The sequence below is a fragment of the Carcharodon carcharias genome, chromosome 3 (assembly GCF_017639515.1).
Source record: "Carcharodon carcharias isolate sCarCar2 chromosome 3, sCarCar2.pri, whole genome shotgun sequence".
Classification (NCBI taxonomy): Eukaryota; Metazoa; Chordata; class Chondrichthyes; order Lamniformes; family Lamnidae; genus Carcharodon; species Carcharodon carcharias.
In genome coordinates this window covers 64896968-64922491 of record NC_054469.1, presented here as the reverse complement: position 1 = coordinate 64922491, position 25524 = coordinate 64896968, and the positions used below count along the sequence as shown (strand labels likewise).

At 41.6% G+C, this 25524-nt stretch overlaps 1 protein-coding gene and 1 non-coding gene across 3 annotated transcripts in view; both read left to right on the top strand.

The window, feature by feature from the left end:
- LOC121276487 (signal transducing adapter molecule 1-like) overlaps nt 1–25524 on the top strand; it is a 78439-nt gene extending 52915 nt beyond the window's left edge. For both annotated transcript variants that reach the window (XM_041184952.1, XM_041184953.1), the window contains exons 10-14: nt 5769–5856; nt 7488–7542; nt 8636–8789; nt 13906–14081; nt 22311–25524. In XM_041184952.1, coding sequence (XP_041040886.1) covers nt 5769–5856; nt 7488–7542; nt 8636–8789; nt 13906–14081; nt 22311–22521 — 684 coding nt within the window. In that variant the 3' untranslated portion in view covers nt 22522–25524. The remainder of the gene's footprint in view (nt 1–5768; nt 5857–7487; nt 7543–8635; nt 8790–13905; nt 14082–22310) is intronic.
- On the top strand, nt 2200–2365 carry LOC121276649. The gene has a single exon (XR_005942719.1). It is a non-coding gene; the product is annotated as a U1 spliceosomal RNA (small nuclear RNA).

Here is a 25524-nt window from a genome sequence, read left to right as displayed (position 1 = left end):
CAACGAAGGAAGATGTGCTAGTTCTATGAAATAAAATGGGGTGAATACATAAATGTAAGGGAATAGTTAAAAACAGCTGGTAGGGTCCATTAGTTCAATAATTAAGTTCAATGTAAAAGTAGAAAAGGAAAGGGAATGATAATAATAACTGACCAGGAAAAAAATTGCTAGAAATAAAGGGAACTAATCAGAAAATTTAAAACAACAAAAGCTTGAATTCCTGGTGAAGAGTCATACGGACCCGAAACATCAACTGTATTCCTCGCCGCAGATGCTGTCAGACCTGCTGAGTTTTTCCAGGTATTTTTGTTTTTGCTTGAATTCCTTGCTTGCTTAGTTATTAAAATTCAAAGAATTCAAAACAAAAACATATGCTGAATCTAAAGCTAATTCAAAAGAAAATTAAACACTGTACAATGTCAACCATGGCTGAGTTATAGTTCCCTTGCCTCATTCAGAAGTTGTGTTCAAGCCCCATTTCAGGCTTAACTTCAATGCAGTATTGAGGGAGTACTGTATTGTCAGGGGTACCAATTTTTGGATGGTACGGGTTTATAGCAAGGGCCAGTTCTTCCTAGGATTTGGAAATTAAAATGATGCAAAGCAAATAGCACCAGTCAGATGTGGATTTTCTTAAGACTGAGCAAGACTTGTAAATCCTGTAACAATCCAGGTACAGACAGGATTGCACAAACAAGTTCACATAACTGACTAGGGGAGAAAGGTTCCCTTTCAGCATGCCTGGTCATCAGTCTGTTTCACACTTGCCTTTTTTCACAAGGCAAGCAGGCCCAACTGACACTTTATGCAATAAGTTTTCATATATTTCCTCCTCTCTTGCAAGGGGCCTATCCAACTGCAAGAGCAAGATGTTTATATCCCTTTGTCTCACTGGCATGAAGGGTGGGCAATGAAATAATTCCACCCCCGAGAGCCAGTAGCACCCGGCAGCCCTATTTATTTGGACAGGTTTACAGGATGCTTTCTGGCAACCAGCATTCTACAAACCTCCTCCTAAATTTAAGATGATGTTACTAATACAATAACAGAATGGCATATCCAGAACAAAATACTACTTAATTGCAAGTATGTATTACGATTTGCCTCTCAAGGTTGATTGTGCAGCTCACATCCTAGGTTGCAAACTGTTGAAGTAAAGCTTGAGTGAAATGGTGCACAGCACCCCCTAGTTTAATCAACTGGTTATATGACAAAGATCTAAAAGTATTATAAATGCCAGCTTCAAAGTTGACACTGGCATTCGCCGCTTAAATATGCCATTAATTATCAAAAACTGTAACACTCACACTGAATCTCACATGCAAGTTATTCTCCAGTAACTTTACATTTGATCTGTAGAGAACGGAATGCATCTTAATCCCAATAAGTGTGTGATTGTCAACATCTGCTTTGCTTGAAACAAATTGTCCTTCCCACTTTGTCACTGAATGATGTCACAATTCAGCTTCAGAACTCTGTCAAACCGTTGGGTATATTTATCCAGGCAGATCTAAAATGGGATGTACATGTCAGCTTTATTATTACAAGTTAATATTCGTCAGTACATCCTTTGGAAGCTGAAATACCATTCCTGTCAAGCAATGATCTTGTGACAAAAACAAAAAATGCTAGAAAAACTCAGCAGGCCTGACAGTATCTGTGGAGAGAAAGACAGAGTTAACATTTTGAGTCTGTATTTGGACTTGAAACATTAACTCTATCCTTCTCTCCACAGGTGCTGTCGGACCTGCTGAGTTTTTCCAGCAGTTTTTGTTTTTATTTCAGATTTCCAGCATCTGCAGTATTTTGCCAATGATCTTCTCACCATTTTCAAATCTTTTATTTGCCCTGTATGGGGAGCCCGCGTGGTTGAGCAGAATAACAAAGCAGCAATGTAAAAATATTGAAAATGTTTAGAAAAGGGCTTGAAAAGTTATTCTTGGCCCTAATTGCCATAGTTACTCAGATGCATTACACAATTGCGGTCTGGAGACATTCGAAAACAGACATGATCAACTCTGCAGTTCTTTTGCGAGATCGCTGCCGAATTCCAAACTTCAGTATTTGTTACTTGTAGGTGGATGTTACAGTGGCTACCAGCTATGGAACTCAAAACGACTAACTGAATTAAGATGTGAAACAATAAGGTTTCAGAATAGTTCGATGCCATATCTCATCCACAGCATGAATACACTCTAATGACTGGTACTTGGCAGGGGAGAAACAATGATAATGAAGCTTGTGCTTCCAGGATGAGGCAATCCCATTGCATTCCAGGTGTGCTGACGCCTGCGATGTCCCCGAATGCGGGATACCCGACTGCAAAATTTGTGGTAGTGGAGGACTGCGTTCGTGCTTTCCCTTGATTTACAAATTAAAGAACGGAGTAAAAAAAAAATCTTTGGAGCCTGATAACAGAAAGATCCTCATCTAATGATCAGTATTTTATTTTATGTTGAACTAGAGGGCACAAATTCAAAATAATGGGCAAAAGGAGTAGATGTGATGTGAGAAAAAGTTTTTTCACCCAGAGGGTTGTTGGAGTCTGGAACAAACTTCCTGATAGGTTGGTGGAGGCAGGTTTAATCAAGGTATTGAAAAATTATTTGGATTGCTAACTGAAAAGAAAAAATGTGCAAGGTTACGGGATAAGGCAGGGGAGTAGGGATTTGGTAGATTGCTCTTTCAACGAGCCACTGCAGACTTGATGGGCTAAATGGCCCCTTTCTGCACTGTAAAGATTCTGTGATTTTTTTTTGTATTTTTATATGTTAGAATGATTGATTTAAAAATGTGACTCAATTTAACCTTTGTCTGTGATGGATGTTGACTTTCATTTAAATAAAAAATAAAATAAATGCCAAAGCAGGTGGAGGGACCATCCCAGTAACCCTTTGGAAAGCAGCTTTGTTAGGTTCAAGAACAAGTAGGGAACTCCCTGTCCTTCTCATGTGCACACTATGTAGCTAGCAAAAAACGAGCAGCATTTGGGAGACATGCAATCAAAAATTGAGGAGTCCCAATAAATTGCACCTGGAAGCTTGTTTCCTAGCAATTTCTTTCTCTAAGGGAGGGGGCCTGAAAAGGGAATTCTTGCTGTGCATGGCATGCAAGTTTGTTTCAAAGCGATCCAGCACATCAAGGACCAGAACATTCCACCCTTAACACCACAATACCTTACTCTTAATACAGTTAATTGCTAAGTCTTATACAGGATAATTGTAAATTAGACAGATTACAAGTTATTAAAGCTGGGTTGCATTTACTCTGCCTTATTAATATGCTAATTCTAAGCACAGTAATATTGCTAGATACCTTTCATAATTTTCCTGAAAGAGAGTGAAATCACTGCTGATGCTATATTTCCATATATGACTGAACCATATATTTTACATTCCACTGAAAGAAAATGCATATCACCTGCTTCCTGGGTGACAGCATAATAAAGCTTGGCTGTCCTCCAAATACCTTTACAAACTCTAATGGTTCAGTTTGTATAGGGATTTGGTTTGTAGCATTCCTCTTCGGCAATATAGGTAAGCCTGTGTAAGGCTTCATTACTTAGGACATTTGAGATTAAAAGTGTTCATTGCCTGAAGAACCAGCAGTTTTGCAGGGAGAGTTATGTGGTCATGCAGTAAAAGCTTTTCTGGCTCATGTCTTTCCCCTTGAACATTGGAAGTGGACTAGGCCATTCAGTCATCCGAATAGGTCTTGCTGATCGGTACCTGAACTTTATTTACTAATTTTGCTCTATTTCCCTTGAAACCCTTACCTAAAGCAATCTATCAATCTCAGTTTTGAAAAATTGACCCAGCATCCATAGCCATTTAGGGATGAGAGTTGTAGGTTTTTGCTGTCATTTATTTAAAAATACTTTCTGCTAAATGTCTGAGCTCTAATTTTAAAGTCTTGTTCTGGATTCCTGAGGAAATAATTTCTCTAAATTTACTCTTTCGAACCCCCTTTATGATTTTAGATCAACTTTTAACCTTCAAATCTCAAGGGGATTTAAGGAAAGTTTATGCAATCTATTAACCTTGTAAGACCTGATTTGTTCTAGTGAGTCTGCTCTATCCTCTCCAAGGCCAATATATGTTTCCTGAGGTTTGATACCCAAAACTGAACCAGAATGGGCCTGACCAATACCTTAAGCATCACTTCCTTACTTTTCAAAACCAGACACCTTGGCCTGAATTTTCAGCTCAGTGGGCAGGTGCGATCAGCGGGCCCGGGAGCAATCGGGAAACAGACCCCCAACTGCGATTTCACGCTGATTGGCCAATTAACGGCCAGCCAGCGTGAAGCACGTGCTGATATGATCAGCGCTGCCTGGGTTAGGGGCGGGAGGTGGGTGTACACTGAAGACAGTGGAAGTTGTGGGGGAGAGGGGAATAAAAGCTCCCTGAAGGCAGAGAGCCGCCTCAGGGAGCTGAAGAATTTAAATACACTAAATAAAGATTTTTAAAACCGAGAACAGCCTCCTGAACACATACAACATGAAAATTTTGTCCAAACATTTTTATTTTTTTAAAATTTAATGATGGAAACCTCATCCCGCCCTTGGATGAGGTTTTCTGAAAAATGCAAAGACCGCCTGGCTGACTCGCCTGCCCACCAACTGTAACGTTGGATAGGCAGTGAGAAATCCCAGTTAATTGCGCTGTTAATGGGCTTAACGCCCTGTTAATTGTCAGTGGGCGCACTTACAAGTTTAGCGCACACCTGCCGATTGAAATATCGCGTGAATGTGCAATAACGTTGGGACGCTCGCCCGACATCATCATGTGCTATTTTACACTTGAGTGTGTTGGGCGCGTGCCAGCACGCTGAGCGAAAAATTCTGCCCCTTGAGATAATGCCCAATATTCCATTAGTTACCTTGATTGCATTTTGTATCTGTGCATCAGCTTTTAATGATTTATGTATGTGGATGGCTAACTCCTTATGATCCTCCTAATCTCTCACCATTAGGAAAATTTGTCTATCTCCAATCTAAATTGGATGACCTCACATTTCTCCATATTGAACTCCATCTGTCATTGTTTTACTCATTCAGTTAGTCTATGCATCTTTGTAGCTTGGTCCCTCCATCAAATCTTGCTATACCTCATAACTTAGTATTGCCTGCAAACTTGGATGTATTCCATTCTCAAGTCATTGGTGAAAAACTGATGCCCTAGTTCAGATTCCTGGGGGAAACAACTTCTCCCAGTCAGAGAATGAACCCCTTATGCCCATTCTCTGCTTGCTAGCTCTCAGCAAGTCTATATCATAAAGGATGCTTCCAGTTCTGTACACTCTTATTGTGGCTAATAAGCTCTTGTGTGGAATCTTATCAAATGCCTTTTGGATAGACCATGTCCATGGTCACTCCCCTATCCTCCATGCCAGTGACTTCCTGAAAAAAACCCAACCACATTAATCTATACAAGGCCTACAAATGGCATTTACCCTCTTTGCTTAATTGATGCCTGACCAAGAACTCAGTCATGCCATCTGTGATGATCAACTCTAGAAATTACCCTCAGTTGATAAACTGACAAATCTCTTGTTAACTGTTTTTTCTTTCCCTCTTCAATAATTGGGTAACGTTTGTATTCTTTGAATCCAAAGGCACAATTCCTGAATCTAGAGCTTTGCAAAATGATGACTAATGTAATTTCCTCACTTATTTACTTAGTATCCTGGGGTCGAAACCATTAGGGAATTTGGCTATCTTAAATCCCGTTATTTTTTCTGTTACCTTTTCTTATTTACTTTAACAGGAAAAGATGGATCAACTATTACAGATGTTGCAGAGTGCTAACCCCACAGATGGTCAACCAGACTTACCAGAACTACTTCATCTAGAAGGTGGGATAGCTGTATGTTTTCTCTTAAGTGCCCTGTTCCATAGTTTATTACTGTACTATAATAATAAGATGACAATGGCATGTTTGAATACAACATTTACACATGATGACACCAATGCTGTATATACATGTTTTCTGCATGTTAAACTTTAATTTTGATATAGAATTTAGGCAGTGGGTCAAACAAAATTTGACACCGAACCACAGAAGGAGTTATTATGACAGGTGACCAAAAGCTTCAAGGAAGAGGTAAATAGACGGAGAGGCTTAAGGAGGGAATTCAAGACCTGGGGCCTAGGCAATTGAAGGCATGGCCACGAATGGTGGAGCAGTTAAAATTGGGGATATGTAAGAAGCCTGAATTGCAGAGGTGCAGAGATCTTCGTGGCAGAAGGTGGTTCATGGGGGTGGAAGGAGCTGCAGCAATAGGGAGTGAAGAGGCCATGAGGGATTTGAGAATAAGGGTCAGAATTTTAAAATTAAGGTGTTGCCTGACCGGGAGCCATTGAAGGTCAGCAAGCACAGGGATGAAGTGTAAACGGGACTTAATGCAATTTGGGCAGCAAAGTTTTAGATCAGCTCAAGTTTATGAAGGCAAGAAGATGGGAGGTTGGCTGGAAAAGAATTGAAACAGATGAGTGTACAGGTGAAAAGACATAGATGAGGGCTTCTAAAGCAGCTAAGGTGAGGGAGGAGAGGAAATAGGTGACGTTACTGGGGTAGATGTCGGCGGTCTTGGTGATGGAACAGATATAGGATAAGAAGCTCAGGGTTAAGTAGGATGCTCAAGTTGTGAAATGGTCTGTTTCATGTTCAGACAATATCTGGGGAGAATGATAAGAGTTAAGACACAAAGGAACAGCTTGTGGAGGGGACCATAGTTAGTGGCTTTGGTCTCTCCAATATTTAATTGGTGTAAATTGTTGCTCATTCAGTACTGGATGCCAGACAAGCAGTACTAATAGCCAAGTGGTTATGGTACTGGGCTTGTAACCCCAAGATAAAGAGTTCAAATCTCACAATGGCAAACTATGAAACAATGTAACTTCATCTGAAACAGATGGAAACAGGTTTACTCAAAAAGAGTATCAAGAGTTCAAATCTCACAATGGCAAACTATGAAACAACGTAACTTCATCTGAAACAGATGGAAACAGGTTTACTCAAAAGAGTATCAAGAGTTCAAATCTCACAATGGCAAACTATGAAACAATGTAACTTCATCTGAATAGGAACAGATGGAAACGTGTTTGTACTCGAAAGAGTTACAATAAATCAAAGGCAGTCGAGAGAGGTGTTAATGATGTAGAGCTGCATGTCATCAGCTTATGTATGGAACCTGATGTTGTCTTTTTTGGACAATGTCACTAGGGGGCAGCAGGTAGATGAGAAATATCTACAGAACCACAGGAAGGCTCTGACACCCCAGCACAGATGATGCTGGCCTTTAATGTACCTGGCAATATGTTCTTATAGTCATCTATTTGAATAAGAATGATCAGTAACTTTTTAACTTTTGCATTTGCCTATGTAATCCCAGGCTGATCTATTTAATGTACTTGTCAACCCGCCCCATCTCATCAAAAACAAAAAAAATTGTTGAAACTTTTCCTATCTCTAAAATTTCCTCAGGTATCTGTCACCAAATGGGACCACTCATAGATCAGAAGTTAGAAGAAATTGACAGGTAAAAGTCCTATTTTCAGATGTTGTTCATAATGTACCATTTAGCATATATCTGACATACAGGCCCTAGAATTCCTGGAGCCATGAGTATGCTGCCACAGAACAAACAGGGCAGGGGACAGGAATTTCAGGTAGAATCAATTTCCTCAGAATTTCAGAGCTTTTTTTGTTTTAAAGATTACAGCGCTGTGACTTGGCTGAGATGAGTACCAACATCTGAAGAAGAGGCAAGACTTGGCAGGGTGACCTTGGCCTGCCAGAAATCTCAAGTCCTGCTTCCTGTGCACCCATGCATTGCCAGATTAATTTCCTGATGGCAGTGGGCTACTCACAAGACAAGCCTCCCTAGTGCCAGTTAATTGGAAAAGTAGCAGTATAAATTTGTTCTACTTTCAAAAACAAAAATATGTAGCCCTGTTCCCCGATGGAGCCATAAAGTATTACTATGAAATGTCTGGTTTCTCATCTCTCCACTTCTCTGCCAGATGGCTATCAGAGAATGGTATAAATGGCACTGGTGCCTGTCCCCTTTATGCTGATGGATCCTGTTCAATGAATCGTGTTCGGGATCTTATTGAAACATACAAGGTTCTGAAGGTGCTTGGTAGGGTAGACTCTGAGAGAGATTGGTTCCACAGTTTGGGGAATCTAAAATACAGGGCCACAGTCTTGGGATAAGGGGCCGACCATTTAGGACTGAGATAAGGAGAAATTATACTTTATTCAAAGGATTGTGAATCTTTGCAATTCTTTACCTCAGACTGTTGTGGATGCTTCATTGTTGAATACTTTTACAGCTGAGCTGAACAGATTTTGGTATCTTGGAATCGAATATTGGGAGTGGGCAGGAAAGTGGAGTTGAAGCCCAATATCAGCCATGATTGTATTGCATGGCTCAAAAGTCAGATGATCTACTCCTCCTATTTCTTGTTCTTGTGTGCGGCTGAACCACATTGCTATTGGGGAATCTAACCCAACATACTTATGGCAGTGGAAAGGACCTCGAGGAATTTCAGGCCCACCCCATTTTCATTTTTGTGTTCTGATATACCCAGAACTACCTGTTATATCTGTTTACTTCATTGTCGTTTTAGAAAACACTCTGAACTGTCAGATCTAAATGTGAAAGTGATGGAGGCTCTATCCTTATATGCTAAGTTGATGAATGAGGATCCGATGTATTCCATGTATGCTAAAATCCACAGTCAGCAGTATTACATGCAACCATCGTCTGTAGCAGTTTCTCAGGTGTGTTCCAACTTATTTATTGTAACAAAATAATTATTGTGGCAGTGCTTCTCAGATAAGAATTTTTGATAAACCTTTTCCTGTTCTCTTAATATTTTATTTATACTCAATAAGAAAACTATCATATTTAAATGCTGTATTGGGTCATTTGACAGTGTGCTTTTATAGTACTAACTTATACATTGATGCATACAGTTGTTATGGCACAGCGGATGGTAAATGCTGAACTGCTCAAATCCCAGAGGGTAACTTGAAACAGCTGCCACAACTGTTTGTAATTTGTACTTTATTTCGAGATGTGTGCCTTTACTTCAGTAGTAATCAGCCCACCATGACTTAGAGGTGTTTTTTTAACAAAACTAAATTAAACATTTATTAATAGAAGAAAAGATTTTAAGCACATACATAGGTCTACAAATTACTACTATAATAACTCCTAAATCTCCTAATTAATCTAGCTCCCAGTTGCATCTCCGTTACGGCAACAGTAAGACAACATAGATTTCAACAGACCCAGGCAAAGCACACAATACCCTGCAAAGTGATATTCAAAGTGAATTCTCTTAGCTTCGGTTCCTGTGGACTGCATCTTGATACATTGAGGCTGGAGGCTTTTCACACTTGTTAGATCTGAGAACGCCTTTATACCTCATCTCCTTTATACATGTTTCTCCCTTTTTAATGTAAGTCCCATTGTTCCAATATGTCTTTGCAATTTTACTTTTTCCATAATATAAATCTTCCATAGTACTCATATTATCAGTAATCTTTGGGAAAAATAAACACACTGTTTGGCTAAGCCTCTGGCTAGGTGTAACACCATATCATCTCTTTGAAATTCATAACTCTGGTTTATCTAAAAATGCAAATATTCCTCACATTTCACATTCTAAAACTTAAGCCATGTTAATATTTAGCATTTCAAACCTAGCTTCTCTTTTGATAACTCAAAAGCTCCAGACCAGCCGTCTGCAATTCAATTAAAGCCCACATCCACACAGAAAGAAACTAATCAAAACCCCATTATAAACCTACTTTTACAATAAATCACAATAATATTATGAAAATTATTTTATTTTCATGACAGAGTAACTTGGGTTATTCTTTTGTGAGCCTGTTGATATTATTGAGGATAATATTTAATGAACTGTCAGCCATAAAACTCAATGTTTGAATGTGTTTTTATGTGGTCTATTATGTATCTCTGGAATAAAAATAATGCGGCGGTAAGAGATTGGGAATTGAGGTTTTGTGGTGCAGTGAGTAGTGTCCCTGCCTCTGAGTCAGAAACTCTGGATTCAAGTCCCACCCCAGGATTTAATGGCCAAGAAAGTTGCGTTCATAACGTGACCAAACAGGTTGAGTATCAACCTGCAAATCCTTCTGGCACATCTCAATGGCAGGTGGTAAGACCGGAAGAGATTCCTGGTCAGCCATATGATGGAAAGAACACTGGAGCCTCTGCCATCACCACCTATGGTTCCAGATATGCTTGTTAAAAAAAAGTCCATGTTGCCACAGCACAGTTTAGACTTCTTAAGTGAACTGTAACACACCACCAAGAGATTGGGAATTAGTAGAACATTAATTCAATATTTTATTCAGCAACTGAAAGGCTTAGTGACAAAAGTTACAAAATTATCATGAAATTCTTCAGTGACTGTTCCGCAGTTTTCTCTGGTGCATTCTGTGTACTTCTACTCTTAACAGAACTGTTCCTTTGTGTAAAACACATTCTTAATACGCTGATAGCAATTGGGCAGGCTGTTTTTGTTATGTTTTCTGTAGTCACGTTTGAATTAAATGCAGGCTTTCTCCATTGCACAATAAAGCTATCTAATTATTCTACAAATCAAATAATTTAGAGGAAGGAGAGTGCATATTAGTTTCATTTTGATTATTGCTGTATTTTATTTGCAATTGTGGACAATGCACACGATTGATGCAGAATATAGAGTGCAATGGGATGTACCTGGGCTATGCTGACCTGCAAGTGTTTGATGTTGACACTGGATGCAAATACAGAAATAAATTCCATTTCTCAATTATCCTTGGTCATAAATGCACAAAAAAATACAAGTGATCTAATTGTTTAATGTGTAACTAGGTCAAATTGAATTAATTACTAAAATATGTTTACTAGATTTTGCCACATGAGAAATTTCTTAATTTTTTTTTCCCTACTGGTTATTTCGATCAGTTTCTAGGACATGAAAGGTTTAATAATAAACCTTGGTTTCCTAGATGGCGATAAACTAAATCAGCCAAACTGAGATCATAGAATCACACTGTGCAGAAGGACGTCGTTCAACTCACAATGCCTGTGCTGGTTATTTGAAAGGGCTATCCAATTAGGCTTACTACCCTGCTTTTTGCCTATAGTCCTGTAAGTGTTTAATTTTCAAGTTTAAAAAATTTCTCACCTTTCCCACCGATTCTTTTGCCAATTATCTTTTTACAATTTTAGATCAGAACCCCAGGTTTTTGGTGCAATCTGTCTAGGGACCTGTAACTTGTTGTTTAAAATAGACCAAGTTTGAGATTTAAGACACTTAAAAAAGAATAAAGCCTCAAGATTCCACGGGTTTAGAACAAACAAAAATAAACTTTACTGTGCAAGGTCAGAAAGATAAAACAATTTACGATATTTATCTTATACTGTAATATTGAGGGTTAATATGGGGTATATGTGAATTAACAGGCAAACTGTGGTCAAACACACCACATGGCAGATGCAACCAAGACAGATTCTATGAATTTCTCAACAACCGCCACAGATGTCAGTAAACACTGAGGCAACCAATCTCACTGAAACTCGGTCTCCTTCACGAGGGACTCCAAACTTTTCACTTTCAAAGATCAAACCTCTGAATTTCCTCAAAGCCACTCCAACTCAGACTGCCTCAACAACAGCACCCCCCCAGGGTTTCAATATCATCTCCAGAGACTCTGTTCCCCTGGATAGATTTCGGAGTCTGCACTCTAGTCTCTAAGTACTGACGCAATTTCAGCTCTTTGGTAGCCAGCTAGTTTCACTGGGCTGGCACTGACGAAGATTTCACCAAGCTGCAATCTCCCTAGCTACACCAAGCGATAAATGGCTCCCAGGGCCTCTTCTGAGCCCTAAGCCTTTCAGCACAGAGCCAGTCACCTTCTTCCATTTTCGCAGCTCCCCAGGATTTCCCCTGAGCCTTAACAGCACAGTTATCAAACAACTCCTGGGACTTCTCCTGAGCTCCAACTACACAGAGGCAGCTAATAGCAACACTTTTGCTGCCTGGAGCCTGCTAATAGCAGTACCTTTTCAGTACAGCCTTTTCCCCTGCTGCAGAATACTTACTCCCCCAGCAAGCACACAGATAAATAGAAACCCTAGAATCCATAATGATGGTTTTCCAGGGCTCACTAAAAGCTTTTAAATTAACTGTAGCTTTAACTCCCAAAACAACGCTCTGGCCTGCGTTTTTTTGCAAGCAGTGTAGACACCACATCTCCAACTCTCCAGCTAAGTAATAAAAACAAAAAAACTGTGGATGCTGGAAATCCAAAACAAAACCAGAATTACCTGGAAAAACTCAGCAGGTCTGGCAGCATCGGCGGAGAAGACATGAGGACTCGAAACGTCAACTCTTTTCTTCTCCGCCGATGCTGCCAGACCTGCTGAGTTTTTCCAGGTAATTCTGTTTTTGCTCCAGCTAAGTAAGCCCACTTACTATTTTATGATCTTACCTTTCTAGCTGTTAACTCCTTAAATTAACATGGCCCCAACTTTTTAAGTGTAACAGTCTTCAAGCTGCTTTTGTTGCATTTATTCCATTTCTTACAGTTAAACTTCAATCTTTCCAAAACTAAAAATTACCTCTAAAATATTACGATGAACCTTAAACTAGGTGTTTATAACACTCTGAAATGTGTGATCTCTGATTATCGACCCTCCTGCCAGTGAAAACAGTTTCTCCCTATCTAATCTATTAAAACCCGTCCAAATTTTCAGCACTTCTGTTAATTCTTGCCATAACCTTCTCTGTTTTAAGCAGAATATTCTAGTTGTTTTTGTCTCCTTGCATAACAAGTCCCTTGTCCCTGGCATCATTTTGATGATTCTCCCTTGTCCAAGATCTTGATATCTTTTCTCAAGTGGACTGCTCAGAATTCGACATCATACTCGAACTGTGGACTAATCAGTTATTTATAAAGGTTTAGCATAATTTCCTTGCTTTTGTACTCTGTTTATGAAGCCCAAACCTGAAATCTTCCTGCCTGTGTTCAGAACAGCATTAACCCACTGAACAATCAGAATATCAGATGTGCCCATGTCATCAACTTTAGTTATTTTTGATTTGTAAATTATATTTTCTATTTGTTTTGTAGCCTCCTTTTAAAATAGAGACTTGTATCAAAGCATACATAAATACAATATTGAGCACTTCACACATTGTTGGTAAATGTGGCAACAAATTTGTGCACAGAAAGATCCCATATTTCAAAAATTATTGTTTCTCAATCTGATTTAGGGGGTGCTGGCTGAGGGTGGAATGTTTACCAGAGCACCAGGAGAACAGCTACACTTGGAATAGGACCATGACAATCATCTGAATGGGCAGATATAGCATTGGTTTAACATCTTGTCTGAAAATCTGTATCTCATCCAATGCAGTACTCCTTCAGTACAACACTGAAGTATGAGCCTAGATTATGTGCTTAAGTCCTGGTGTGGGCCATGAACCCCCAATCTTCTGACTAAGGTGAGAGTGCTGCCAACTCCATTAACCTGACACTAATTTTAATTTCCCCTATTTGTCCAATAATTATTTTGTATTCAGCTGTTTCAATTTATAGTGATGACATTTTAACCAGAGAGGCAAATCTGGCACCAACACTATAACAAACCTTGTAACCTAATCATATTTGGTGACTTGGGTCCTTTCTGCTGTAAATATCCTCCGAACAGGCTAGAAATGGCTACTGTTGAGAAGTGGGGAAACTAACTTTTCTGAGACCATGGCACTCTTGCAAAAAGAAAGAACTTACTGCTGTTTCTCTTGGTAAATTTGAACACCACAAATGCAATTTAAACCATAATGCTGTTTAATTATACTGAAGCTCTCGGTTATAGGTATATTCAGGACAGCCCCCCAGTGGAGCCTACGTAATAGCTGGTACACCTCAGATGGCTTCAGTCCAGGGTTACAGTATTCCATCGGATCAGATTCCATCACTCAGCCAAGCTGGTCTACCACCATCAGCAAGCTCAGCACTGTCCAGCCAGCAAGCCCCAACATCTTATGCTAAGTAAGTACTGATTATACCATACACCACTTGTGCAAACTCTTTTCCATTTATGATATTCTTGATGGTTATTGCAGAACAAAATGATCTGTAGACCACTTTCAGCAGTTGCATATATTAATTGAAGCTGCTAATTTGAAACTGTGCAGTAATAGGAATATATAAGTATTTGCCCTTTTAATCTCACAGAAGACTTGTATTTTGGTTTTGAAAGGAAAAGTCTAAATATATGCAGTGCCTCAAATTTAGTTGGTCTTGTAAATATCTTCAACTAGGAATTTTAGGGCCCCAGATCTATTTGCCTTGATTGTGAAAAATATGCCTGTAAATTTCAGACACGATGCATTTAAATTAATCAATTTTGGATTAATTGGATTAATTCCAAAAGAGAAAATGGGTTTGATAAACACAACTGGTATCAGAGTTAAACCTATTATTGATTTTAAATAGCAGCTTAAGGGTGCCAATAAAGAAATTACAAATGCAAACAAAATACAATGAAAACTTACAACCTATAATACACTAATTATTGTAAAACTCTTTGGGGACAGAAAATATATAACTAAATTCAGTTCTTCGCATAATATATTTTTGGGTTTAGATTTCTTATCGAACATAAATTTACACATATATCACATCAGAGCTTTGATAACCTAGTGACCAGAATTTCATATTAGTATACTACCTCACAAAATGAAAAAGATGATCAGTTCATTCTTCCAATAATCCATCAATTGTATTTTCCTCAACTACGTTGCTTCTGTGTATGCATCTTAATTGTACACTATGCATACGCACATTGCAAGATCTAATGTTTTCCTTGTGGGCTTCTGTAAAGTTTTTGTACACTGTAATAATTCTTAAACTAAAAAGCAAATAAGGAACAATCACATTGCTAGGAGTATACTATAGGCCCCCTCAGAGCCAGAGAGAAATAGACGAGCAGATACGTAGGCAAATTTCAGAAAAGTGTACAAATAATCACAGTGCAGAAGAGGCCCTTCGGCCCATCAAGTCTGCACCGACACGTGAGGAACACCTGACCTACCTACCTAATCCCACTTACCAGCACTTGGCCCATAGCCTTGAATATTATGACGTGCCAAGTGCTCATCCAGATACTTTTTAAAGGATGTGAGGCAACCCGCCTCCATCACCCACCCAGGCAGCGCATTTCAGACCGTCACCACCCTCTGGGTAAAAAAGTCTTTCCTCACATCCCTCCTAAACCTCCTGCCCCCCACCCTGAACTTATGCCCCCTTGTGACTGACCCTTCAACTAAGGGGAACAGCTGCTCCCTATCCACCCTGTCCATGCCTCTCATAATCTTGTACACCTCAATCATGTCACCCCTCAGTCTTCTCTGCTCCAATGAAAACCCAAGTCTGTCCAACCTCCCTTCATAACTTAAATGTTTCATCCCAGGCAACATCCTGGTGAATCTCCTCTGCTCCCCGTCCAGTGCAATCACATCCTTCCTATAATGTGGCGACCAGAACTGCACACAGTACTCCAGCTGTGGCCTCACCAAGGTTCTATACAACTCCAACATTCTTCCCTTGATTGATAAAGGCAAGTGTCCCATGTGCCTTTTTCACCACCCCACTAACATGCCCCTCCACCTTCAGAGATCTATGGACACACAGGACAAGGCCCCTTTGTTGCTCAGAACTTCCTAGTGCCATGCTGTCCATTGAATACTTCCTTATCAAATTACTCCTTCCAAAGCGTATCACCTCACACGTTTCAGTGTTAAACTCCATCTGCCACTTATCTGCCCATTTGACCATCCCGTCTATATCTTCCTGTAGCCCAAGACACTCAACCTCACTGTTAACCACCCGGCCAATCTTTGTGTCATCTGCAAACTTACTAATCCTAACCCCCATAATGTCATCTATGTCGTTTATATAAATGACAAATAATAGGGGACTGAGCACAGATCCCTGTGGTACGCCATTGGACACTTCCTTCCAGTCACTAAAGCATCCTTCTGTCATCACCCTCTGCCTCCTGCAATTAAGCCAATTTTGTATCCTTATCAAATTACACTGTATCCCATGTGCCTTTGCCTTCTTTATAAGTCTCCCATGTGGGACCTTGTCAAAGGCTTTGCTGAAATCCATATAAACAACATCAACTACACTTCCCTCATCTACACACCTGGTCACCTCAAAAAAATTCAATCAAATTTGTTAGGCATGCCCTCCCTCTGACAAAGCCATGCTGACTATCCCTGATCAAACCTTGCCTCTCCAAGTGGAGATAGATACTCTCCTTCAGAAATTTCTCCAATAGTTTCCCTACCACTGACGTGAGACTCACTGGCCTGTAGTTCCCTGGCTTATCTCTGCAGCCCTTCTTAAATAGCGGAACCACATTAGCTGTTCTCCAGTCCTCTGGCACATCCCCTGTGGCCAGATAGGAATTAAAAATTTGGGTCAGAGCCCCTGCAATCTCCTCCCTTGCCTCCCTCAGCAGTCTGAGACTCCGGAACTGGAGATTTGTCCACTTTTAAACCTGCCAACACCTCCAATGCCTTGTCACTCCCGATATCAATTTGCTTAAGAACCTCGCAGTCTGTCTCCCCAAGTTTGATATACCCTCATCCTCATTCTTTTGGGTGAAGACGTACATGAATTATTCATTCAACACTCTAGCGTTGTCCTCTAGATTGCCCCCTTGTTCCCTAATGGGCCCTACTCTTTTCCTGGTTATCCTCTTCCCACTGATATACTTATAGAATATCTTGGGATTTTCCCTACTTTTACCACCAGAGCTCCCTCATATCCCCTCTTTGCTCTCCTAATTGCTTTCTTAAGCTCCACCCTGCACTGCCTGTACTCCACTAATGCCTCTGCTGATTTGCCCCCCTTGTACCTGCTAAAAAGGGGGTGGGGATGGGCCCAAACACTCCTTTCAAGTGAAGCAGCATTTCACTTGCATTTCCCCCAATTTAGTCTACTGCATTCGTTGCTCCCAATGCGTTCTCCTCTACATTGGAGAGACCAAACATAACCTGGGCGACCGCTTTGCAGAACACCTGTGGTCTGTCCGCAAGAAAGACCCAAACCTCCCTGTCGCTTGCCATTTTAACACTCCACCCTGCTCTCTTGCCCACATGTCTGTCCTTGGCTTGCTGCATTGTTCCAGTGAAGCCCAACGCAAACTGGAGGAACAGCACCTCATCTTCCGACTAGGCACTTTACAGCCTTCCGGACTGAATATTGAATTCAACAACTTTAGATCTTGAGCTCCCTCCTCCATCCCCACCCCCTTTCCGTTTCTTCCCCCTTCCTTTTGTTTTTTCTAATAATTTATATAGATTTTTCTTTTCCCACCTATTTCCATTATTTTTAAATCTATATCTTTTATGCCGTTATCCTTTCCACCCCACCCCGACTAGAGCTGTACCTTGAGTGTCCTGCCATCCATTCTTAATTAGCACATTCGTTTAGATAATATCACCATCTTCAACAACTCTTTGTTCTTCTGTCTGTGACATCTTTTGATTATCTGCTCCTATCACTGCTTGCTTGTCCCTACAACCACACCCCCCCCTCACCTTAAACCAGCTTATATTTCACCCCTCTCCTAATATTCACTCAGTTCTGTTGAAAGGTCATGAGGACTCGAAATGTTAATTCTTTTCTTCTCCACCGATGCTGCCAGACCTGCTGAATTTTTCCAGGTAATTCTGTTTTCGTTTTGGATTTCCAGCATCCGCAGTTTTTTGTTTTTAAACATGTTGTGGTCGCTATCGCTAAAATGCTCCCCCATCATCACCTTAGCTACATGTCAGGCTTCATTCCCCAGAATTAGGTCCAGCAATGCACCGTCCCTTGTTGGACCCTCTACGTATTGAACTAAAAAGTTCTCCTGTACACATTTCAAAAAATCCATTCTATCCAAGCCCTTAACACTATGTCTTTCCCAATTAATGTTGGGAAAGTTGAAATCATCTAATATAATTACCCTATTATTATTGTTTTTACACATCTCCACAAATTGTGCATATATTTGCTCCTCAATTTCCCACTGACTATCTGGGAATCTATAAAAAGCACCTAATAATATGGTTGCCCCTTTTTTATTCCTAAACTCTACCCACAAAGCTTCATTCGATGCCCCCTCCAAGATATCATCTCTCCTTACTGCCATAGCGGACTCCTTAACTAATAATGCAACGCCTCCTCCTTTTTTACCCCCTCCCCTGTCTCGCCTGAAGATTCTATATCCCGGAATGTTGAACTGCCAAACCTGCCCTTCCCTTAACCACGTCTCAGTGATGGCTACTATATCACAATTCCACAAGTCAATCCTCACCCTTAACTCATCCGTTTTACCTCTAATACTCCTGGCATTAAAGTAGAAGCCATCCAGCCTTGCCTTACTCCCTTGAAGCTTATTGCAGCTTATTGACTTGATTGTTTTACTGTATTATGATGTGTCCCTATTCTGCTAACATTCCCCTCCCCCTATCGAATTAGTTTACACTCCTCCCAACAGCACTAGAAAACCCATCCTCAAGGATGTTAGTCCCGCTCTGGTTCAGATGTAGACTGTCCCGCTTGTACAGATCCCACCTTCCCCAGAAACCTTTCCAGTGATCCAGGAATCTAAAACCCTCCCTCCTGCACCAACTCTTAATCTAAGCTATTCTCCTATTTCTGACCTCGCTAGCACGTGGCACTGGGAGTAATCCAGAGATTACAACCAGAGAGGTCTTGCTTTTTAGTCTACTGCCTAACTCCCTGAATTCTTGATGCACGACCTCATCCGTCTTTCTGCCTATGTCATTGGTACCAACATGTACCATGACCTCTGCCTTATCACCCTCCCTATTCAGGATGCCCTGTAGCCGTTCAGTGACATCCCGGATCCTGGCACCAGGGAGGCAACATACCATCCTGGAGTCACGCTGACGGCCACAGTAGCACCTACTGTTCCCCTGACTATAGAATCCCCTTTTCCTATTGCTTTTCCTCCCTTCCTTCCCTCCTGTACAGACAGGCTGCTTATGGTGCCAGAAGCTTGGCTCTGTCCGCACTCCCTGGAGGAACCAGCACCTTCATCAGCCTCCAAAATGGAATACCAATTTGCGAGCGGGACCCCAGGGGGTTCCTGAACTACCTGCCTGTTTCTCGTGGACTGCCTGGTGGTCAACCGGTCCCTTCCTTCCTCAAGTCCCTTCATCTGCGGTGTGACCACCTTTCTAAACATGTTATCCACGATGCTCTCAGACTCGTGGATGCTCCACAGTGTCCCCAGCCGCTGTTCCAGCTCTGAAACCCTAGCTTCCCGGAGCTGCAGCTGGGCATACTTCCTGCACATATGCTGGTCCCGGGCATTGGAAATGTCCCCGGCTTCCCACATGGAGCATGAGGAGCACACCACGGCTTTGAGCACTAGTAACTTACCCCCTGGGGTAGTAGTAGTGAGGGATTTCAACTTCCCCAACATTAACTGGGTTAGTCATAGTGTGATAGGTTTAGAGGGAACGCAATTCTTAAAACGCATTCAGAAGAGCTTTTTAGTACGTAGAAGGTCCGACAAGAGAGAGGGCTGTCCTGGACTTAGTTTTAGGGAATAAACCCGGGCAAGTGGTAGAGGTATTAATCGGGGAGCATTTTGCAGAAAGTGATCATAACTCCTTTAGTTTCGAGGTTGTTATGGAAAAGGACAAGGATGGGCCAGGAATCAAAGTTCTAAATGGGGGGAAGGCCGATTTTTAATAAGATCAGTTATGATTTGGCCAGAGTGGACTGGGAGCAGCTACTTCTAGGTAAATCTGCATCAGAGCAGTGGGACTCATTCAAGAAGGAAATAGGGAGAGTATAGGGCCAACATATTCCAGTAAGGATAAAGAGTGGACCAACAAATCCAGGGATTCCTGGATCTTGAGGGACATAAGGAATGGATAAAGAGGAAAAGGGAGGCTTATGGCAGATGCCGAGGGCTCAAGGAAGCCCTAGAGGAGTATAGAATGTGTAGGGGGGAACTTGAAGGGGAAATTGGGAGAGTGAAAAGGGGGCGTGAAAAGACATTGGTGGGTAAAATGAAGGAAAATCCAAGGTTATTTTGCGGGTACCTTGGGAGTAGGAGGATGACTGGGGAAGGAATGGGGCCCATTGGAGACCATAATGGTCGTTTGTGTGTGGAGCCAGAGGACATGGGTGACATTCTAGGTAGATGCTTTGTGTTGGTGTTCACAGGTGTGAGAGGGACTACATGGGTATGGAAGTTGGGCAGAAAGACTGTGATGTAATTGAAGGAATTGGCATAGAGAGGGAGGAGGTTCTAAGTGGTCTGGCGGGCTTGGAGGTGGATAGATCCCCAGGCCCGGATGGGATGTGTCCCGGGCTGTTGGGTGAGGCAGTGGAGGAGATAGCAGGGGCGCTGACAGTGATTTTTGGTACCTCTCTGGCGACAGGAGAGGTGCTGGAGAACTGGGGGACAGCCAATGTGGTGCCGTTATTCAGGAAGTGGGGAGGGGATGGACCGGGGAACTGCAGGCCAGTCAGTCTGGCCTCACTGGTGGGAAAACTGTTGGGGACAATTCTGAGGACAAAATTGGTCTACACTTGGAGAAGCAGAGATTGGTCAGGGACAGCCACCATGGTTTTGTTAGGCGGAGGCCGAGTCTGACCGATTTGATTGGGTTTTACGAGGAGGTGCCCGGGTGTGTAGATGGGGGCAGTGCATTTGACGTGGTCTACTTGGACTTCAGCGGGGCTTTTGATAGGGTCCCGCATGGGGGGCTGGTGACGAAGGTGGGAGCTCATGGGATCCAGGGCAGTTTGCAGATTGGATCCGGAGTTGGCTGGGTATCAGGAGGTGGAGGGTGATGGTCAAGGAGTGTTTTTGTGACTGGATGCCTGTGTCCAGTGGAGTTCTGCGGGGATCGGTGTTGGGTCCCTTGCTGTTTGTGGTGTATATAGAACGTTTGGACTTGATTGTCGGAGGGTTGATCAGTGGGTTCGCGGATGACACGAGGTTTGGTGGGGTTGTGGATGGTGGGGAGGATGGCCTTGGATTCCCGGGGATGTGAACGAGCTGGTCGGTGGGGTGATTAGTGGCAAGTGGAGTTTGATCCAGATGAGTGTGAGGTGATGCACTTGGGCAGGACAGGCAGGGCACGGGAGTGCATGGTGAATGGTGTGACCCTAGGAGGTGCCAAGGACCGGAGGGACCTTAGTGTGCATGTCCACCGGTCCCTTGGGATATCGGGAGAGGTGGATGGTGTGGTTGGGAGGGCATGTGGGATGCTTGCCTTCATTGGCCGGAGCATGGAGTGTAGGAGCAGAGAGATTATGCTGGAACTGTGTGGAACACTGGTCAAGCTACGGCTGGAGTATTCTGTGCAGTTCTGGAATCCGCATTGTAGGAGAGATGTGATTGCACTGGAGAGAGTGCCGAGGAGATTTACCGGGATGTTGCCTGGATTGGAGAGTTTTAGTTATGAGGAGAGATTAGATGGACTGGGCTTGTTTTCCTTGGGGCAGAGGAGGTTGAGGGCGTGATTGTGGTGTATGAAATTGTGAGGGGAATGGATAGGGTGGACAGGAGGGAACTTTTCCCCTTGGTGGAGGGACTGGTGACCAAGGGCATGGATTTGAGGTGGGGGGGCAGGAGTTTTGGAGGGGATGTGGGGAGGAACTTTTTCACTCTGAGGGTGGTGGGAGTCTGGAGCTCACTGCCTAGGTGGGGTGGTGGAGGCAGGGGCCCTCATAGCATTTGGGAAGTATTTGGATGTGCACTTGTGATGCCGTGGCATGCAGAGCTGTGGGCCTAATGCTGGAAAATGGGATTGGAATAGTTGGATATTTGTTTGACTGGCGCAGACTTGATGGGCCAAAGGACCTTTTTCTTTGCTGTAGACCTCTGACTCTGAGTTCCTAAATAATAGATAGTATCCAGGAAAATTTGAATTGTATTAAATTCTACATGCCTACTATTGCATCACTTTAGATTGTAAACATCTCTCGTAGAGGAACACTGGGAACTCTTATACCCCACCGCCCTAAAGTGGCTTATAAGATTGGGAACTAATGGCGGAAATGATGGGCACAGAGCCACATTCCATCATCAGGGCACAGTTTGAGACTTCAATTGCTGAGTCATGTCTCCTCATGAAAAAGCTGTTTTAACAATTTACTTTGTATGTTAAATAGAACCCAAATATTTTAATGTGATACAGAGGCAGATTAATTGTGTTTTTTCTCTTTCAGTGCTATGGACAGTTCTGTACCTGCAAGTGCATACCTAAATCAAGCATCTGTCTGTAATCAACCTGCCCCATCAAATGTTGAAATCCCTAGTTATCAGAGTACAGGCCTAAATGGACAGCAGATGCCAAACTACAGTGTTGCCTCTACAACCCACGGCCAACAGTCCAGCAGTCAACAGCAATCCCCTTACTCACAGAAAGCACTTCTATAGGAAATGTAATCTCTTTCATCCGTCTTACCCTTGACATCGGCTAGGAACAAATAGGCAGTAGTGCAATTTACTGGAATAAAAATGTCACTGATTTGCGCAGACTGCACTGAACTTTTTTTTAAACAGAACCACCTTTTGAGAAAGGAGTACAAATGGTTGCCTACCCCTGAATAAGTGTTATGTTCTCACAGTGACTACAGCTATTTACGCTGAACATAATCTCCTATTTTTTGGGAAAAAGTGGGACTGATCACTCGTTCTGTGTACATACATTGATTTACTGCATTAGTGCTAAATTTGATAGCTATAAGTAAGGATGTGAACGTAAACTGTTGCAGGTGGTATATAAATTAATTCATGGTTGTTTTAAAACTAGATTATCAAATTTTTGTAGTAATTTTAAGTTATATGTATTATATATAAAATAGATAAAGTTGCATCGTCCCTAAGATGTGAAGAATGAAATCTAAGTAGCCTCATTTTGCACTCTGTGAAAAATGACCTCCCAGATGCCTGCAGTGATCTATCTTCTTAGGACCAGAACAACTACTCAAGTAAATAAACTGTTACAGCACTTATGCATTTATTTTGCTGCCTTTTCACCTCCAGTGAGTCTGCTTTAGCGTTGAAAATAAGAACTAATAGCAGTATTATAAAATAACTTTATATGCAGTGTACATTTTTTAAGAAGCAAAAGTTGAGGTTTACTTTTCGGACAGAGACTTATTTATGGACCACTTTGCAACTATATGCAGTTTCATGTTCAGCAATACTATTCTGATATCCTCATTCCGTTGTTTGCTCAGGGTTCAGGCAGCAAATTACTGTTGTGATGAGAAAACATTTTTTTTCCCTAAAAGGAAGAAACAGTTCTAGTCCAAGGTAAAATTAATGTGACAAAGTTTAAAAATAAGAACTGGAATCCAACCTTTGGGTTGTGAACCTCCTGTCAAACCTTTTCTTAATGTATATATTTCTATTACTGTGGTGGTGCATGGAGTTTTACATGTGGCTCGGAGTACTATAGCCTAACCACCAAAGACACAGCTTTGAAACAAAAGCTGCTGTTGATCCCTGGTCATAACTGGCGTAAGCTACATGGAATTTTAAGTGTTCATTGAGATTGGGAGGCCTGATGGCTCCTGTAATGATGGTTGAAAAAGTTGCAAGTATAATTTAGCTGTCAACATTTGAGTCCTGTCTTTTTCTTGACCAAACTGATGAAAATTGTTAAATTAAAGGAGTTGGGGGTACTTTGGTTATGGTCCCCACACAAGGCTCAAGTGGGGGTCAAGCCCATACTAAGTGCAGAACAGCTGCGAGTTTCCTTGAGTCAGGCAACTAGTAACAGAAGGTAGGCTTACAGTCCAATTAAGGACAGCAGGTGAGCTCTCCATTAGCAGGCCCTCCACTTTGGAAGTAGTAGCAGGATGCCATGGCTGGTCAGCGAGGGAGCAAGCACCCCAATATGAAGGTGCTCTCTCCCCAATTTCATCAAACTTAAAATACAAAAAGATCTTTGCAGCCAGCCACCATTGAGAGAGTGGGACCCTTTCACAGGGCAGCCTGCGGTTGCTGCCGAACCCAGGCAAACAAGGAGAGTCTCAAAGCTCACCGCCAAGAAGCTGCCTACCAGGCAACTGCACTGTTGTCCACTGTCTGTAGGGAAATGGAGACCGACTGGAAAATCCCAGTAGGCCTTCGACAACAGGCCTTTATAGGCCCTTAAGCAGGTCAGTTGGTTACATATCATTTGTGGGCAGATAGCCCTGCGGTGCCACCGCCCCCTCCCCTCCCCCCATCCCGCCTTTGGGAAAATGTCTCAGCGTGGAGGGGACAGAGCCAGGGAACAGTGTGCTGCCCTGCCACACAAAATTTCGTGATTACCCACCTCTGCTCCCATCCCCTTGGGGATGGGGAAATTGAGTATAATTCTCATTTTCAGGACCTCACTGAGGGGGATTATATTTATCTATTTTCAGTGCATTTGTGGACTTGCTGGGTAATGTGGAGCACGACATTCAGACTAATATACGTTGGTTCAGTGAGATCAATTTGTTTGGAGACGTTTTTTAAAAGGTAGTAGCTTGTCATAATCATTGGCTCTAGTGTTTCTATCCTCTAAAGACACTACCTTCATGAAAAAGACCTTTGTTTCAGAAAGGACAAAAGCAGTGCATTTATGCAAGTATATTGCAGCCAAATGACCAGTAATTTCATTTCCAACATCATTAGTCATTCTGTTTGCAAGTAAATTTGGAAAGGGTTGTTGTGCAAGCTTTCAAGAAGATGGTGCTCCTTTAATTTAGCATCTAGAACTGGAGGTGCGAAATTTGTAAATCTTTATTGTATTTAAGCTTTTTAAATGTCTTGAAGTAACTATTTTGTTCATTTGAACATTAGAAAATCAATCACATTGCTCAATGCAATACCATACAATGTCAAATGTAATTTAGTTGGAAATGTATGTTGGTTAATATGCAGGTTAATAGATGTGAACATCATTGTTTTTGGTTTAAATTAAATTCACAAAAACTATACACTAATGGTCCACAATTTTATGAATTGAGCTAAATGTTTACTAAACACTAATTGTAGAACATTATAACACTAACTAAATTGGGCTCGGTTTCCCATTTACACAAATCATTTTGGAGGGGCCTTTTAAGATAATGAGGATAAGACCTGTGTATAAAATGTTAAAAGTATTGCGCTGAAGAATGCTGAAGTATGTTTCAACAAAACTTTAAACCAGGAAAAAGCTGTAAAATGACTTGAGGGTCTGTTTGTATTAACTTTGACTTGTTAGCTTTCAAATAACTTGTAACAGAATGGCTAAATTCAATGCAAAAATTCTAAGACCATGTTTTTAGATTTATTATTCTGCTGCATGTCGTGGGTTTAAAAAAGAGAAAGAAAATACTGGTAATCTTTATTGGGAGATAATTTCACAGTTGACCTGTGATCAACTAAGAATGGTTTAAATAAATAGTGCATCACAAA